General features: G+C 52.3%; 5 protein-coding genes across 5 annotated transcripts; 3 read left to right on the top strand and 2 right to left on the bottom strand.

Moving 5' to 3' along the window:
• The first annotated feature begins 751 nt into the window (after window positions 1-751).
• On the top strand, window positions 752-5571 carry BJX67DRAFT_358429 (GTPase-activating protein BUD2). The gene is made up of 2 exons (XM_071029571.1): window positions 752-3855; window positions 3919-5571. Exons 1-2 carry the CDS (start codon window positions 1029-1031, stop codon window positions 4887-4889), a joined length of 3798 nt encoding a protein of 1265 aa, XP_070884561.1. The 5' UTR covers window positions 752-1028; the 3' UTR covers window positions 4890-5571.
• BJX67DRAFT_358432 (uncharacterized protein) lies at window positions 5572-7376 on the bottom strand. Its single transcript, XM_071029572.1, has one exon. The coding sequence runs from the start codon at window positions 7297-7299 to the stop codon at window positions 5689-5691; it is 1611 nt and encodes a 536-aa protein (XP_070884562.1). The 5' UTR covers window positions 7300-7376; the 3' UTR covers window positions 5572-5688.
• A 44-nt stretch (window positions 7377-7420) lies between these two features.
• BJX67DRAFT_179966 (WD domain protein) lies at window positions 7421-9721 on the top strand. The gene is made up of 3 exons (XM_071025176.1): window positions 7421-8048; window positions 8109-8925; window positions 8995-9721. Exons 1-3 carry the CDS (start codon window positions 7511-7513, stop codon window positions 9212-9214), a joined length of 1575 nt encoding a protein of 524 aa, XP_070884563.1. The 5' UTR covers window positions 7421-7510; the 3' UTR covers window positions 9215-9721.
• Window positions 9477-10876, bottom strand: BJX67DRAFT_179936 (uncharacterized protein). Its single transcript, XM_071025175.1, has 3 exons — window positions 10125-10876; window positions 9678-10050; window positions 9477-9617 (listed from the first exon to the last, which is right to left on the bottom strand). Exons 1-2 carry the CDS (start codon window positions 10653-10655, stop codon window positions 9718-9720), a joined length of 864 nt encoding a protein of 287 aa, XP_070884564.1. The 5' UTR covers window positions 10656-10876; the 3' UTR covers window positions 9477-9617; window positions 9678-9717.
• Window positions 10877-12540: 1664 nt separating this feature from the next.
• Window positions 12541-14661, top strand: BJX67DRAFT_373205 (RNP domain protein; the record flags this gene model as incomplete). The annotated part of the gene is made up of 8 exons (XM_071031361.1): window positions 12541-12931; window positions 13033-13099; window positions 13286-13379; window positions 13453-13584; window positions 13674-13725; window positions 13841-14259; window positions 14315-14468; window positions 14522-14661. 8 exons carry the CDS (start codon window positions 12541-12543, stop codon window positions 14659-14661), a joined length of 1449 nt encoding a protein of 482 aa, XP_070884565.1.
• Window positions 14662-14808: the final 147 nt, after the last annotated feature.

Below are 14808 nucleotides of genomic sequence, written 5' to 3' on the forward strand. Positions count from 1 at the left end.
TCTTTGGTGTCATCTTCAACGCTTCCTTCACGCAACAGGTCCTCCATCTCCATTATTCTTATTATTCCATCTCCCTCTCTCTTCTCCTGCCCCCACCCCCCGTTTGCCCGTTCTGTGACCCTCCGGAGGTCTCCTTGCTTACCCAACACCCAAACTCGCTGTGGTTCAAACAGAAGGACTCTTCAAGGTATATTAAAGGTACCAAAATTCAGGGCCGGAAAAAAGAAAAAAAAAAGCAGTTATTCTCAGCGCCTCCCGGAATTTTGTCTCGACGTGGATCCTGCAGCTTTCCAAACCTGCGCAATCGCGACGAAATTAAAATCAATCGATCGATCGCCTGTTTCACGACCAATTAGGCCAGGACATCTTCTACCTCTGGCAAAGACGAGAGCTTCCTGAGGACCGAGTCCCTGCCTTGGAGGAGGTATGGTGTTTCCCCTCTCCGACGGCGAAGCCCAATGATATCACGTTTGGCGGACTGGCGCTCGCGCTCAGCAGGCCTTCGTGCTTTCGTACCACATTTTTCGCTCCTCCACATTCTTCCCCTCCCCAAGAAGCTAACCCACTTCCACCAGAGTACCGACACCACGATGCTAAATTGACCGTCGAAAGGCCACTCTCCCGACCGCTATATTAACGACCTCTCTCCCTTCGACCCCGGTATCGTCGTTCTCTTTCTTATCTCGCTCACCTCATCCCTTGACCACCAAGACGTCCCCCTGAACCCACAGGACTCTCGGTGGTCCGTGTCGTTTCTTCAGCTCTCGCCTGTACCCTGACATCCCCGGCTTGACCGAATGTGCGACTCTACTCATTACCCCCCATCCGGACTCCATGCGTTTACCTAGGGACCCATTGGACGGTCAAGGCTCTCAATTGTTCGAGGTTGGTAGCGCAGTGTGTGTTGAGTCTCAATCTGCCGCTGCACGGTAACGTATCCGGACGATCATCGATTTTATGCGTATCCGCCTGGCTGCGTCGCAGTATAGCAACCTCTTTCGAAGTGTCGCTGCCGCAAGCGGGTAGAAATGGATCCGGAAAGCTCGAATGGGTACAAGCGGAACTCAATGCATCAAGGAGTCCACAGCCGCCCGGTGGAACGTCGCCCCAGCAAAAAGTCATCTTCGAAGGACCGGCATGGTATGGTCTATCCGGATAGCTTCAGGGAAACGACTATTCGGACTGTGACGCCGGACTCTTCTGAGCCTGGGAACCATTCGCCCCTCTCGGAGGTGGAGTATCTCCCCTCTAGCGCTGCGCCTTCTCCCCGTGCTACCGCCCGTACAAGAGTCTCCGATCGAGAATCTCGACGCGATTTTAGCCTCTATTACTCCACAGGGGATGAAGACGACACACATTCGGAATTGAGAAGTCAACGGGCCCGATCTCGCACCACAACGTTGGATGACCAGCGAAGCGATATATCCTCAAGCTCTTTCCTTACCAGAACACGAAACCGCTTAGGTTCGATTAACAGTACTCCTCAACCAAAGTCCCCGGAAGAGCAGGCCGCTTCATCAATCGGTTATCCCTCAATACAGTCTCCCACGTATTTTACCCGAACACCCAGCAGTCAACGGTTAAGTAGATCACCCGGAAGTTCGGGTTTGGTGCCCGGCCATCGCGCCTCCTCGTTGTCGAATACGGATGCATCTAAAATACTGCACCTTATGAAGACGACATGCGGAAGAATGCACGGCATTCTTTCGTTCCGAACGTCGTCCACAACCGCCTGGACATCGGGCTATTGTGCTATCAATGTCGCTATGGGAAGTCTAATATATCAAGCTAAAGGCGAGCCTGCGCTGGCGAAGACCCTAATTCCAGATTTACGCGGTTGTCAAGTTCGCTCTCTTGTCGATTCAGAAACCCGAACAAATTATCTCAGCGTATCTACGTTCACGTCCGGGCTTGGGGTGGAGTTACGGCCCCATGTGAGCGAAACGTTCGATTCCTGGCTCGCAGCGCTCTTATGTTGGCAGCCAATCCGGCCCAAGGGCGTGCAGAATAAGATGACGAAGCCGCAGTCAGTCACAATAAGCGATCGTCGCCTTGTAGATCGCCGCAGAAACTCTGAAAGCACTGTTCAGAAGGACGCTGCCATCATCAAAGTGGGTAAAATGCTTCTTTGGGATAGACCGAGTGCTTCAGGTGTACGACCATCTTCAGGCCGTAGGATTTCGACGTTTCGGCAACAACGCGCTCTATCTTCATGCTGGCAAAAAGTCAGCTGCACTTTGCAGGAGAATGGTACCTTCAGGCTCTTTACTGATCCTGATATCACTCTTGTCACTTCCATCCAATTATCCCAACTATCACGATGCGCAATACAGCAACTAGAATCTTCTGTCTTGGAAGATGAGTTTTGCATTGCAATTTATCCTCAATATGCCGCTCATTCTGCATCCGGCTTGACGCGTCCGCTTTATCTCGCCCTCGAGAGTCGGGTTCTCTTCGAAGTATGGTTTGTGCTTCTGCGTGCCTTTACGACACCGGAACTTTATGGCCCAGCGACTCCGGCTGAAGACGATTCCGCACAGACCCCGACCCCAGTTGACGCGACCAATACTACCGTCACCTCACTCGCGGACATGTTTAGAATCGAGCGGATGCTCACCATCAAAATTACGGAGGCGAAACTGTTTGGCAATAAAGGTTCAGAAGATACTCCTAGGAGCCGTAAACAGTCTCGCTCTCATTTTGCTGCGGCCGCGGCATCTGCAACCAACGATTATTATACCGAGATACTTTTGGATGGAGAAATCCGAGCAAAAACTGCTATCAAATATCGTACGGCTAATCCCTTTTGGAGGGAGGATTTCACATTCAATGATCTTCCTCCTGTTCTATCACAGGTTTCCATCATGGTCAAAACCCTCAATCCAGCGCAGCGCGACTGGTCACTCGTGGCGCATGGTGCGTATGCCCTGAATCAGGACACAAACCCGATGCGTCTGTTGGATGATGTTGAGGTGTCTTCGCACGACGCCATGTATGGGAGGGTGGACATCAGGCTGGATGACCTTGAACCGGGTATAGAGGCCGAGAAATGGTGGCCTATTCTTGACGATAAGGACCAGCCCGTGGGGGAAATGTTGATGAAGGCTCGGATGGAGGAGACGGTTGTCCTCATGTCTCACGAGTATACACCGATGTCTGAACTTCTTCATTCATTTGCCAACGGTCTTACCGTGAATATGGCCCAGTTCATGTCTTCCGAACTCAATCAACTTTCCGAGGCGCTATTGAATATCTACCAAGTTTCCGGAACTACGGTTGAGTGGATATCAGCCCTTGTTGAGGATGAGATTGATGGCATTCACAAAGAGTCTACAGCGAATAGACTGAGATATACCACACGGCTTCATTCCAACAACTCCCAGGAGTCTGGCCAGGATAGAGAGGTCCTAGTCCGCGACCTTGGTCGTACAGCAACAGTGGAGGCAAATCTTCTCTTTCGGGGAAATTCGCTCCTCACCAAGGCTCTGGATTACCACATGCGCCGCCTTGGCAAAGAATACCTGGAGGAAACCATCGGTGAACGGCTTCACGAGATTGACGAAACGGACCCGGAATGCGAAATCGACCCGTCCCGAATACACCGATCGGATGATCTCGAGCGGAACTGGAAGAACCTTGTCAGCCTTACAACTAGTGTTTGGAAGTCGATCGCGGGATCTGCGTCGCGATGCCCTGCGGAGTTGCGACTCATATTTCGACATATTCGAGCTTGTGCTGATGACCGTTATGGTGATTTTCTTCGCTCGGTAACATATAGCAGTGTCTCTGGCTTCCTCTTCCTGCGGTTCTTTTGCCCGGCAATTCTGAACCCGAAGTTGTTCGGAATGCTTAAAGGTACGGTTACTTTTTCCCTGTCGTGAGCATTTCGACTTTGGCACATTTCTCACCCATGTCTAGATCATCCGCGCCCTCGCGCTCAACGAACCCTAACGCTTATTGCGAAAGCTTTGCAAGGCCTAGCCAATATGACGACGTTTGGAAGTAAGGAGCCTTGGATGGAGCCGATGAACAAATTCCTGGTCAGTCATCGGTCTGAGTTCAGGGAATTCGTGGATTCCATCTGCGCAATCCCAGCCGACCGACCAGCTCCCTTTGTCACGCCATCCTATGCCACCCCAATTCAGATCCTTGGCCGTTTACCACCACCATCTCGCGAGGGATTCCCTAGTCTTCCTTACCTGATTGATCATGCACGAAGTTTTGCCAATTTGATCCGAATTTGGCTCGACATTGCACCCCCAAGAATTTCGGGCTTAGATGAGCTAGATCCTGCCGTCCGGAAATTCCATGAGTTGGCGGTCCGTCTACAACAACGGACGAAAGAATGCCTGAGTAGGGCGGAACAAGCAGAGCGCCCCAGCGGTAATCTGGAGATTAAATGGGAGGAACTCGTCGACACCATGGAACGCTCCGCCACTTTCTATGATGAAAGCCCATCCAAGCCTACAACTCCTGCTGCGGAGGCTGTCATGTCGGGAGCAGCCACTCTTACAGGAAGCCACCGCAACTCCATCGGATATTTCGCCACTCGACCCTCCCTCCCCCGCCGTTCTACCGACTATGGCCCTGAAGCTGACGAAGAGACACCACCGAGTTCCTCATCGGCAGCCTGGGACCAAAACAGGGTGCCTTTCTCAATCCCGAGGTGGTCTGAACCTCGTGATAGTACAAGTAGTTCTAAGAACTCCTCAACATATTCCCTTGAATATCCCGATGCTTCCAAGTCCCGCCATTCCAGTATCACCAGGGAGACGACTAGTAAATACCGAGGCTTCTTCGATTTCGTGCCTGCACCATCTCGGCGTAAAGGCAAGGACCGCGATACTAGCCAGCAACAGTCACGCGAAGAGTTACGAAACGAGCCCTGATTATGTTCACCATGCGGTTTTCGCCAAGAGTGCCAGACACTGAATGAATTCTACATGATCCTGTAACTACGGGAAATGCTTCACGTTTAGGCAGCTGTATGATGACACCCGTCACTATATCCCTTGACCGCCACTGATCGGGGCGGTTTGACTAAAACGAAAGGCGAAATACAGATGGACCCAGAACAAGGATCTGTTTTTTTTTTTCCGTCGGTTACCTTGTATAACAAGAAGGTTTTGACCTTGGCAAAATCTTGCATCTTTGGTGTATATACTTTGCTACTTCCTGGTCATGCTTCTCACCCCTCTACCCCTCCCCTTGCAACACCATATATGTTCATGAATGATGTTCACCTTTTTCCCTTCCTCCTCTTGTCTCTGGACTGCATTTTTTTATGGTGTTGATACCCAGTTGTGATGGCTCTTTGTTTGTCTCTGAAAGTCGAGAGACCCACTGAAACGAGCAGCAGGAGAAGATTCCTCTCCCCCTGGATGCAAACCCAGCCGGTCAACTCTAGATAATTCATGTAAATAGTCTACAAGCTTCCTTCCATTGACATAGATGAAATGAGCATGCAGTTTGATGCAGATAATGCCATGATTAAATCTATCTCCTGCTCTTCTACTCGTAGTTATGTGCAAGCCTCGGCTGACTTCTTCGTGTGGTAAATTCCTATTTCCATCAAAAGGGTGATTGATATATTAAGTCTCTAGGAGCCATGGAATTATGTCTGTGTCTATATAAATAACAAATACAAGCGTGATATGCAGCAAAGGGTTTTGCCCTACCTAGTCACAGTTATGACTTTCGCCATTTCTGCATCCACGCCAGCTTCTTCTGCCTCTCATACAGCCGCATCTTCAATTTTTGAATCCAGCCTTCATCCCCAAGCAATTCGCGGATGACTTTGCGGTTCTGTGGGAGGTCGCACCAGGATTCGTGACTTTGGTTACCGCCACGCAGCTGCTCTTGGTGTCGTTGCGCCACAATCGCTTCAAGGATCCCGCATGTGCGAGAGTCTGGATCGATGCCTGTGACCTCCATCTCGTGTAATATTGACACCACCTCGGGCAAATCGTGGCGCCCACGCCAGTAGAAGTATATCAGCTCGTTATAGAGCTCCGTGGACGTGCCGAGGACGGTTGACTCGCGGCCGAGAGAGCGGATGGTAGATCGGAATTGTCCGATCAGAGGAGATTCCGGGAAGTGGAGGTTAAGTAGGCGGAATGCAGAGAGGAGCATCTTGGGATATAGTGCGGTAACGACAGCTTCAATGGGGACACATCCGGGTACATCCAGGGATTCTGGAGTTGCAACCTCGGTTGTAGGGTGATCCTCATGTTGGTGACCGGGAAACTGAAGCTCATTCAGCACAGATGCAGCCCGCTCATTGTCTTCAAGGTGTTGCACCAGTGAAAATATTCTTTCCTTACATATCTTCCAAATCCCAATTTCTCCTCGCCCCTCGTCCACAGCCATGCGGTAGAGTGCTGTTTCAATTTTGGAGGCCTCTCGCTCAACTACCCGCTCAATTACCTGGGCTAGGGTTATCCGATCGTTAAGGATGAGCTCCTTCAGCTCCTCGTCGTCGGAGGGCAATGTAAACATGCCGTTTTGAAGGTTCACGGTGTCTGCCCCTCTTGTAATATCCTGCTTCTCTGTTGTCCTGGCTCTCGAAGCACGCCGTCCCTTTCGATCTTTCATGTTGTGCATTACCGCATCAAATATTGCAGAGATCTGCTCCATCTCCTGCCGTTCCGACTCGCCCAACTTTCGCTCTCCCGGGCTCGGCCCCTCCTTTGGATCTAGACTCCTTTCCTCTTCAAGCTGCCCAAAGAGATTCGCAAGCGCGCGTGTCTCCTGAGTTGTCATTTTAGGTTTAGACATGGTCTCATCGCGCGGCTCGGGCCGAGTCTTCCTGGTGAGCGGCTTGGGGGGTGGTGTTCGGAACTGATTGAGGAATACGCTCCGTCGCCGCCTGCCTCCTCTGCTGGGCCAATGCTGCATCCAAATACCTTCCAGTTCCGGATGGTCTGGGCTGGAAGTAGACCGTGTCTTGCGAGCACTGGCGTTCCGGAGCATATTACGCCAGGTCACGCCAGACGCTCTTTTCCGAATGTAGCTGCTTCGGGGGGGCGTAGCGGGCAGGCTCGGAGATTGGCTTTCGTCTTCTTGTATTAATGCGGATAAGCCATCGTTTCCGACCGGAGTGGGTGGTTCAGCCGGGACCTGTTTTTCAGGGGTATCAAAGGTCGAATACCGGGAGCATGGCTGCGACGGAGATCGTACCGCGCGAGGTAAAGCGGACAGGGTATGAGTCTGATAAAGAAAAGGAACAAGAGACTGGCGTAGTGTATATGCCTGTACCTGAGCCAGCCAGGTTCGAGGTATGCGGCGCTGGATGTTCATCTTCTTGCCTGGGTGGAAGTTTTTCGTCTGCCAGGCCAAAAATATTTCAGGACAAGGCGCACTCACGTGACTACGTGGCTGCCTGGACGCGTTTCCCTGAGTATCCGCGACACGGCGGACGGATGAACACAGCAAAGCGCCTCAATCCTCATTCTTAGACGCAATTCCGGGAATTGCCATTCGGTCGGTTGGCCGTGCTGTTTTCATCACTATGGCTGGCGAAGAACTTTCAGAGTTCGAGAAGCAGCGCCTCGCGAATATCGCGGAGCGTGATGCGCTTCTCAAGAAACTCAGTTTGGATGCACAGTCCGCAGGACTTTTCCCTCCGATTATGCCTAGAGGCGCACCCGCGGACCAAAAACCAAAACCGAAGAAAAAGCCTGCGTCCAAAGTGAAGAAGGAAGAATTTCCACTTCCTCGCCGCACGTCCTCCCGACTTCGAGGCATTGCGGCGGAGAGCGAGATTGCAAAGCGAAAGGCGGACGAGGAGTACGATCGCAGGCAAGAACAGGAGAGAGCAAAGCGGGTGCGCAAATCGGACTCTTTCTCCTTAAATGACATCTTCGTGTCGGGCCAGAAACTAGATGGGGACGCCCTAATTGGTGTGGACGTGATCACAAAAGGGGTCGCTGTACCATATCAGCGGACTTTTGGGGATGAGGATATCAAGTCAACAACGGATAAGGATCTCAAGACTGCGCGAAAAGAACTAAGCGGGCTAAAGTTGTGGGAAGCCTGGGAGCCGAATCGTACGAGGCCTTGTTTGCCCTTTATATGGATTTGACATTGACTTTGGACGAAACCTGCAGGCATCAAACTCACACCCGAGAGAATTTACTCAATGACTCTCCATCCATCAGAGGCTAAGCCGTTGGTCTTTGCAGGAGACAAACTGGGCCACCTCGGAATCCTAGACGGATCACAAGCAAAGTCAATATCTGCCGTGAAGAACGAAGACGACGGTGACGATGACGATGACCCAGACCCAGTTCTCGTTACCCTCAAACCCCATACGCGCACTATCAGTTCAATGACCATTCATCCTTCAAAGCCCACACATCTATATACAGCAAGCTACGACAGCTCCATCCGCGAGATGGACCTAGAAAAGACCTCCTCGGTGGAGAAGTACGCACCGGAATCAACGTCTGAAGACGTCCCTGTCTCCGGCATCGATATGGCCGCTGGAGACCCAAACACCATATACTGGACGACCCTAGACGGCGCGTTCGGCCGGTACGACATGCGCACAAAGCAACAAAGCTCGGTCGCAACCTGGCAACTATCGGAGAAGAAAATTGGCGGGTTTTCCCTCTATCAAATGCACCCGCATTACTTTGCAACCGCCAGTCTCGACCGCACCATGCGCCTGTGGGACCTCCGAAAACTCTCTCATTCCCACCCCACGCCCGTCGGTGAACATACAAGCCGTCTTTCGGTCTCACACGCTGCCTTCAACAGCGCGGGGCAGATCGCAACCTCTTCTTACGACGATACACTGAAGATATACGATTTCAGCGCAAGGGGCATCTCTTCTTGGAAGCCAGGGCACACACTCAGTGACCAGCAGATGAAGCCTGACACAGTTGTAAGACATAACTGCCAAACAGGTCGATGGGTTACCATGTACGTCGCTCTTGCTCTCCACCTTGCCCCTCTCTTCATTTCCAGCTTATGCTAATACGTCATGGCTAGCCTTCGGCCCCAGTGGCAGCTCAATCCACAATCCTCCATCCAACGCTTCTCTATCGGCAACATGAACCGTTTCGTCGACATTTACAGTGGTTCGGGAGACCAGCTTGCCCAGCTGGGGGGTGAGGGTATCACGGCCGTCCCAGCTGTTGCTGTCTTTCATAGGAGCAAGAATTGGGTCGCTGGTGGCACAGCGAGTGGAAAGATTTGCTTATGGATGTAGCGAGCTCGGATGCGTCGAAGATGCTGGGATTGCATAACGCCCCGGCGTACAAGTATATTATCGATCGTAATCCCTTTTTCATTACCTAGAAGCCTAGTTTGAAGGATCGCAGACCTTTCTAACGCCTAGTAGAGCCGTGGATACGAAGTCGAACGGGCTCCAAAGCCGAGGCCTTGGACTCGGGTAGACAGATATATCTGCAGGCGGGCTCGAGCTCACCCACCAGGCCCACACCTAGACCTGCCATCGATGCGATTGAGAACCACCTCACTACGCACCTCGAGTCATAAAGCGACAATTTGCGCCCGATTATACATACAGTCGAAGAGTACTCATCAACCTGTGATCTGCGAAGCATTCCTCTCTGGTTTACAATGGCGTCGCGAGCGAATAATGAGAGAGTCTATGATTCACATATATAAGAACCTCCAACGGAAAATAATCATACAGGACAGCACCATACGAATCGGGTCGAAACTGGAGATAGTTTCTAGTCAAGATGTTCAAATCTTCAGCCCCCAACTCCTACCCAACCCAATAGCAGTCGAACCCATGAATCCCAAACACTGCTTAGCACTGTTAAGCTTATCTCCAATCGCCTTGCTATCCTCGATCCGCCTGTTAACGAATGCTTCCGTTGCGGAGAGATCGGGGCTCGAATCCTGGGTCATGATCACCTCCGCGGAGGCGTAGATTGCAGACACGGAAAGGCGCTTCGTGTACCAGGATGAATCGACGGAGGTGTCACCGGCCAGATAGAGGATATCGGAGGAGAGGGCGTGGAGCTCTGAGAGGGAGAGGGGGATGTGGGAGGGGAGGGACATGAGTGCCAGTGCCTGTTTTTGTTATTATTAGTATCAATGGCTCTTCAATCTCTTGTTCTTCTCTTTCTGAACCAAGGGGAGCGCACATCCTGCCACTGATGCCTGATATAATTATTCATCTTTAACCGCTCTAGGATCAACGTCCGGGTCTTCTCCTCAACGGAGACGAATTCTGACTCCAGCGGTCTCAGTAGACCATTTCGCTCAACCGCTGCGCGAAGGAGGCCCCGGCGACTGGCCAGCCAGAAGAGGATGAGGTCGAATTCGCCGCGCGGGAGGAGCTGGATGGAGACGTCCAGGAAACCTGTGTCGCGGGCGCCAAGGGTGAGGGCGTCCCGCGTGAAGCCGTGGGCGGGCACATGCTTGAGGGCCGCGGTGAGGATCGTTGTCTGGGAGTTTGTGTATTCATGTGGTGGGGTGTCGGGGTGGTGGGAGGAGTGGTAGAGATGGCGGTAGCGGGATAGGAGGGGTCCTCCGCGGAGGCAGTGTTGTTGCTGAAGGATGACGGAGCGTGACGAGAAAAGGAATACGCGGGCGGAACAGAATGAGGATGGGGATGAAGATGAGTGGATTTGATTGCGGCAATAGTGCAGTGGGCGCAAGAATGGGCGTGCCATGGTGAGATGAGTTCAAGCGGTGGAAAGCGGGTGGAAGTTGGATAGGTTCAGATGATGGATCAGTTCAGGCAGGTTGGCCGAAAGCGGGATTGCATTGTTGAATTAATTCAAATTATTACAGGGCGAAAGGAGTGAATGAGCATCAAATAATTTAAGGACGGAAGCTGGCCCAATTGATAGCGTCAAAGCAACACAGGAATCCTTTAATTGACCTTCCCTCTGCGACAGCCAAAACACTGCAATCCTTCTTCCTCTCTCAAACATCTTCTCCAGACTGCAACTTCTTCCTCTCCAATTGGAAGGCCCAAATTCCAGACCTTTTCTCGCTGTCAAATCAAGCATCGCCCCGAGGTCGTCATCTGCGCGTGTCTCTCCTCCTCTCCCATCCTCTCCTCTTCCTTCTTAACACAGATACCCCCAGACGACGTCTCCGTTCCTGATCTCGTTCGTCGTGCCAACTGCGCTCTCCATCAGCATCATGGGTATGTGGTCCTTCTCGTTTCCGGCTCTGTGTTCCGTTGCCTTTCTTGTACCAGCACCAGCACCACGATCACCACGATGAGCTTCGTTGCCCTCTGTCTCGAAGTACTCCTTCATGGGCATCTGGATTCCAGAACTGGGCTCTGGCCAAAAGTCATACCTTTTCGAATCTGACTCTGCATCCTTGGTTCCTCCATTCCCCAGCCTTATCCCTCCCCACTCCCCTACAACTTACTGCTGTCTATTATTACTCCTCCATTTTATTATTATTTTTATTATTTGGGCTCTGGTTATTCCTTCCCCCCCTCTTTTTCAGGCTTGGCTTCTCTCGCTCCTCATCGAGAGCTGATGTGCTCAGGACCTTGCTTGGTCTTGCATCTTTCTTGCGGCATTCTCTTCCCTTTCCCCCTTCTCCTGCTGCTCTGTCCCATCCTGTCATTGCCATTGTTCGTGCTGTGGTTCCATCCATCCACTGTTGCTGCGACTGCGTCTCGGATTCCAACGGGAACACCAATCACACTGTGGCTTGCGTTCTGTCGGAGCTGGTCTGTCAGACACACCCAGGCTGAGCTGCACAGCTCGTACTGTGGGAGCTGTGCTTTCTTTTTTGTTCCCCCCTTCGCTCCCCCGCTATCGTCCTTCCTGTCCTCGATCCTTTCTCTTTTCCCCCTTCCTCCTCTCCTTCCCCTCTCCTCCTCCTCCTCCACTCTCCCTGTGTAGTGTTGTGTGTGCGTGTCTGACTATTACTCTTATTTTTACTGCTTCGATTTCATCCTTATTGAGCTGCTTTCGTGTTTGAACGCAACTAGAACTTGTGGCTTACACTAAAAGCGAACTTCAGCCGACGTTTATCGACCATATCAAGTAAGTCACGTCTTTTCATTTCGTCTCCCTTGGCAATCTTTTTTCTGTGGTGAAAATTCGCCGTGCCTTGGTCTCGGATGATGCGCCATTTGGCTCTCTACCCCTTCCTCTGCCCATCACTGTGATCCTGTTAGCTAGTAAGTGAGGCTAGCTGGGTGTCTGAGAGAGTCGCTTGACTGTGGTCTGCGTCCTGGGAGGGCACGTTGATGTACAATGAGATGGGACTCGGTTATCTCTTGCTCCCCGCTCGCCCTCTGTGCATTTCCTTTGTTGCACCTCGTTTATACCTGGTACTTTGGAACCTCTGCGCTAGGGCCACCTAGGCGGCGCCTTTTCTCCCCGGCTCCTTTGAGGGAACTCCATTTCCCAGTCACATGACCTCAGCTCCGAAATCGTGCACCCAAGGTTCAACGTCGCGCAAAACCACTTGTCGCAGGTCAAGTCATCCAACCTGTTCCCAAGACTCGGTTCTTTTCCTTCCGATCCCGTTTCTCCTCCGTTCTCGTTCTCCTTTCCTTTCTCTTGTCTTTTTCCTTTTTCAATGCCTCCCGGCGACTACGATACTGACCACGCGCAGCGTGAGAGGTCCCGTTCTCCTCGCCGTCGATCTCGTAGCCCTCGACGGAGTCGCCGTTCGTATTCGCCACGCAGTCGATCTCGCAGTCGTGATCGTGACGACTACCGCCGCAGCGATCGCCGTTCTCGCTCTCCTATGAGTACTACCCAGGGACCATCTGGAGGTCATTCGGGTTCGGGATATAGTGGGCGCGGCAGCTACCCGCCTCCCCCTCGGTCGTTCGAAGACCGTGCAGTCGCCAAAGAACAAATGATGCAATCAGTGCGCGAATCGTCCCAACAAGACCGCCGGGTCTATGTTGGGAACCTTTCCTACGATGTTAAATGGCATCATCTTAAAGATTTCATGAGACAGGGTGAGCAGGGTCATATCGTGTCGGCAATGCGATGAGCATTTGTTATGGATTGGAATGTGTGGCTGACTTTGGGGGGTTGTCTTTCCGCGTCGTCCTTACAGCTGGAGAAGTCATCTTTGCCGACGTCTTGCTTCTTCCCAATGGAATGTCGAAGGTGGGCGCCAATGCGTAGCGTGAATGGTTCTTTCCTTTCTTTCCTTTGTTTCTGGTTTCTTCTCACCCCCGTTGGTTCGATTTGCTTGGACTGTTGGGTTGACGGGCTGGGCCTGGCTGTCCGGGATTACTGTAGGGATGCGGGTGAGTTTCAATCCCCTTCTCAAGCTCGCCCACAGAAAAGAGCTGATTTATATAAAGGATTGTGGAATACGCAACCAGGGAGCAAGCGCAGAATGCGGTCAACACGCTCAGTAACCAGAACCTTATGGGACGCTTAGTCTACGTCCGCGAGGTACCCAGCCTTCTTCCTCTTCACCTGGCTGTCGCGTTGAATATCTGTCTGATATTTCCTTTTCTACTTCTAGGACCGGGAACCCGAGCCGCGATTCTCGGGCGGTCCTGCTCGTGGGGACTTTGGTGGCGGCCCCGGCCGTGGTGGATTTGGTTACGGTGGTGGTGGCGGCGGCGCCGGAGGAAGACAGCTCTACATATCGAACGTATGCTTCCTCTCCATATTACCCATGACGCGATGCTGTTGGCAGCGGCACGGATACTGACTTGAATTTTTTTTCTTTTCCCGCTTTAGCTTCCGTTCAACGTTGGCTGGCAAGATTTGAAGGATCTTTTCCGCCAAGCAGGTAAGACCGGGGTGTCAGGCCTTATGTTGAACAGCTTTTGCTGTTCCTCCTGCCGTCTACCTATCCCTACCTCTCCCCAAAAGCGATCTTTTATTGACCTTTCAACCCAATATAGCCCAGCAAGGCGCTGTAATCCGTGCTGATGTTCACACCGACGCTTCCGGCCGCCCAAAGGGCTCTGGTATCGTTGCCTTCGAATCACCCGACGACGCCCGCAACGCCATCCAACAGTTTAATGGATATGATTGGCAAGGACGTAACCTGGAGGTTCGCGAAGACCGGTTTGCGGGATCAGGACCGGGCATGGGCCGCGGTGGCTTTGGCGGAGGTTTTGGACGTGGCGGTTTTGGCGGTCGTGGAGGTTTCGGTGGCCGTGGTGGCTTTGGTGGCGGCTTCCGAGGAGGCTATGGTGGTGGTTACGGCGGGCCCCCCACTGGACCCGGCTTCGAAGCCGCGCCGTCAGTACCCCCGAACCCATTCACTGACTTCGCTACCTCTGGAGGAGAGAAAGGGCCTGTGATCTATGTGCGCAATGTGAGTGTTCCGGAGTCTTGAATAGTGGTCGAGGATGGGGACTGACGAACGGTAGCTGCCGTGGTCCACGTGCAACGAGGACTTGGTAGACCTATTCTCGACTATTGGGAAAGTGGAACGTGCCGAGATCCAGTATGAGCCCAATGGCCGGTCTCGTGGAACTGGTGTCGTCCAGTTTGACAATGGTGATACAGCAGAGACTGCCATCTGTATGTGCTTCCCACTTCGTGCTTCTAGAGGAAGGCCGCTAATCATCCTATAGCTAAGTTCACCGGCTATCAATACGGTGGCCGGCCCCTTGGTATTACTTTTGTCAAATATTTGAACCCGTCGCCGGGCCAGGGTGACATGCTGGAAGACGCCCCACCAGCTGGTGGAATCACCCAGGATCAGATCATGTAATTCTACCGCATTTCTCCTATGCTTTATTTCACCGCTCCGGGAAACATGAGGAGGGACGAAAAAAGTCTACGAAGTTGCTTTTCGGGACCATGGGATGGTTTGTCTGGGGTTATTGTGATCTGTTTTCATTTGATCTGTTTCAACCAT

Source organism: Aspergillus lucknowensis, assembly GCF_044049455.1.
Source record: "Aspergillus lucknowensis strain CBS 449.75 chromosome Unknown BJX67scaffold_31, whole genome shotgun sequence".
NCBI classification, from domain to species: domain Eukaryota; kingdom Fungi; phylum Ascomycota; class Eurotiomycetes; order Eurotiales; family Aspergillaceae; genus Aspergillus; species Aspergillus lucknowensis.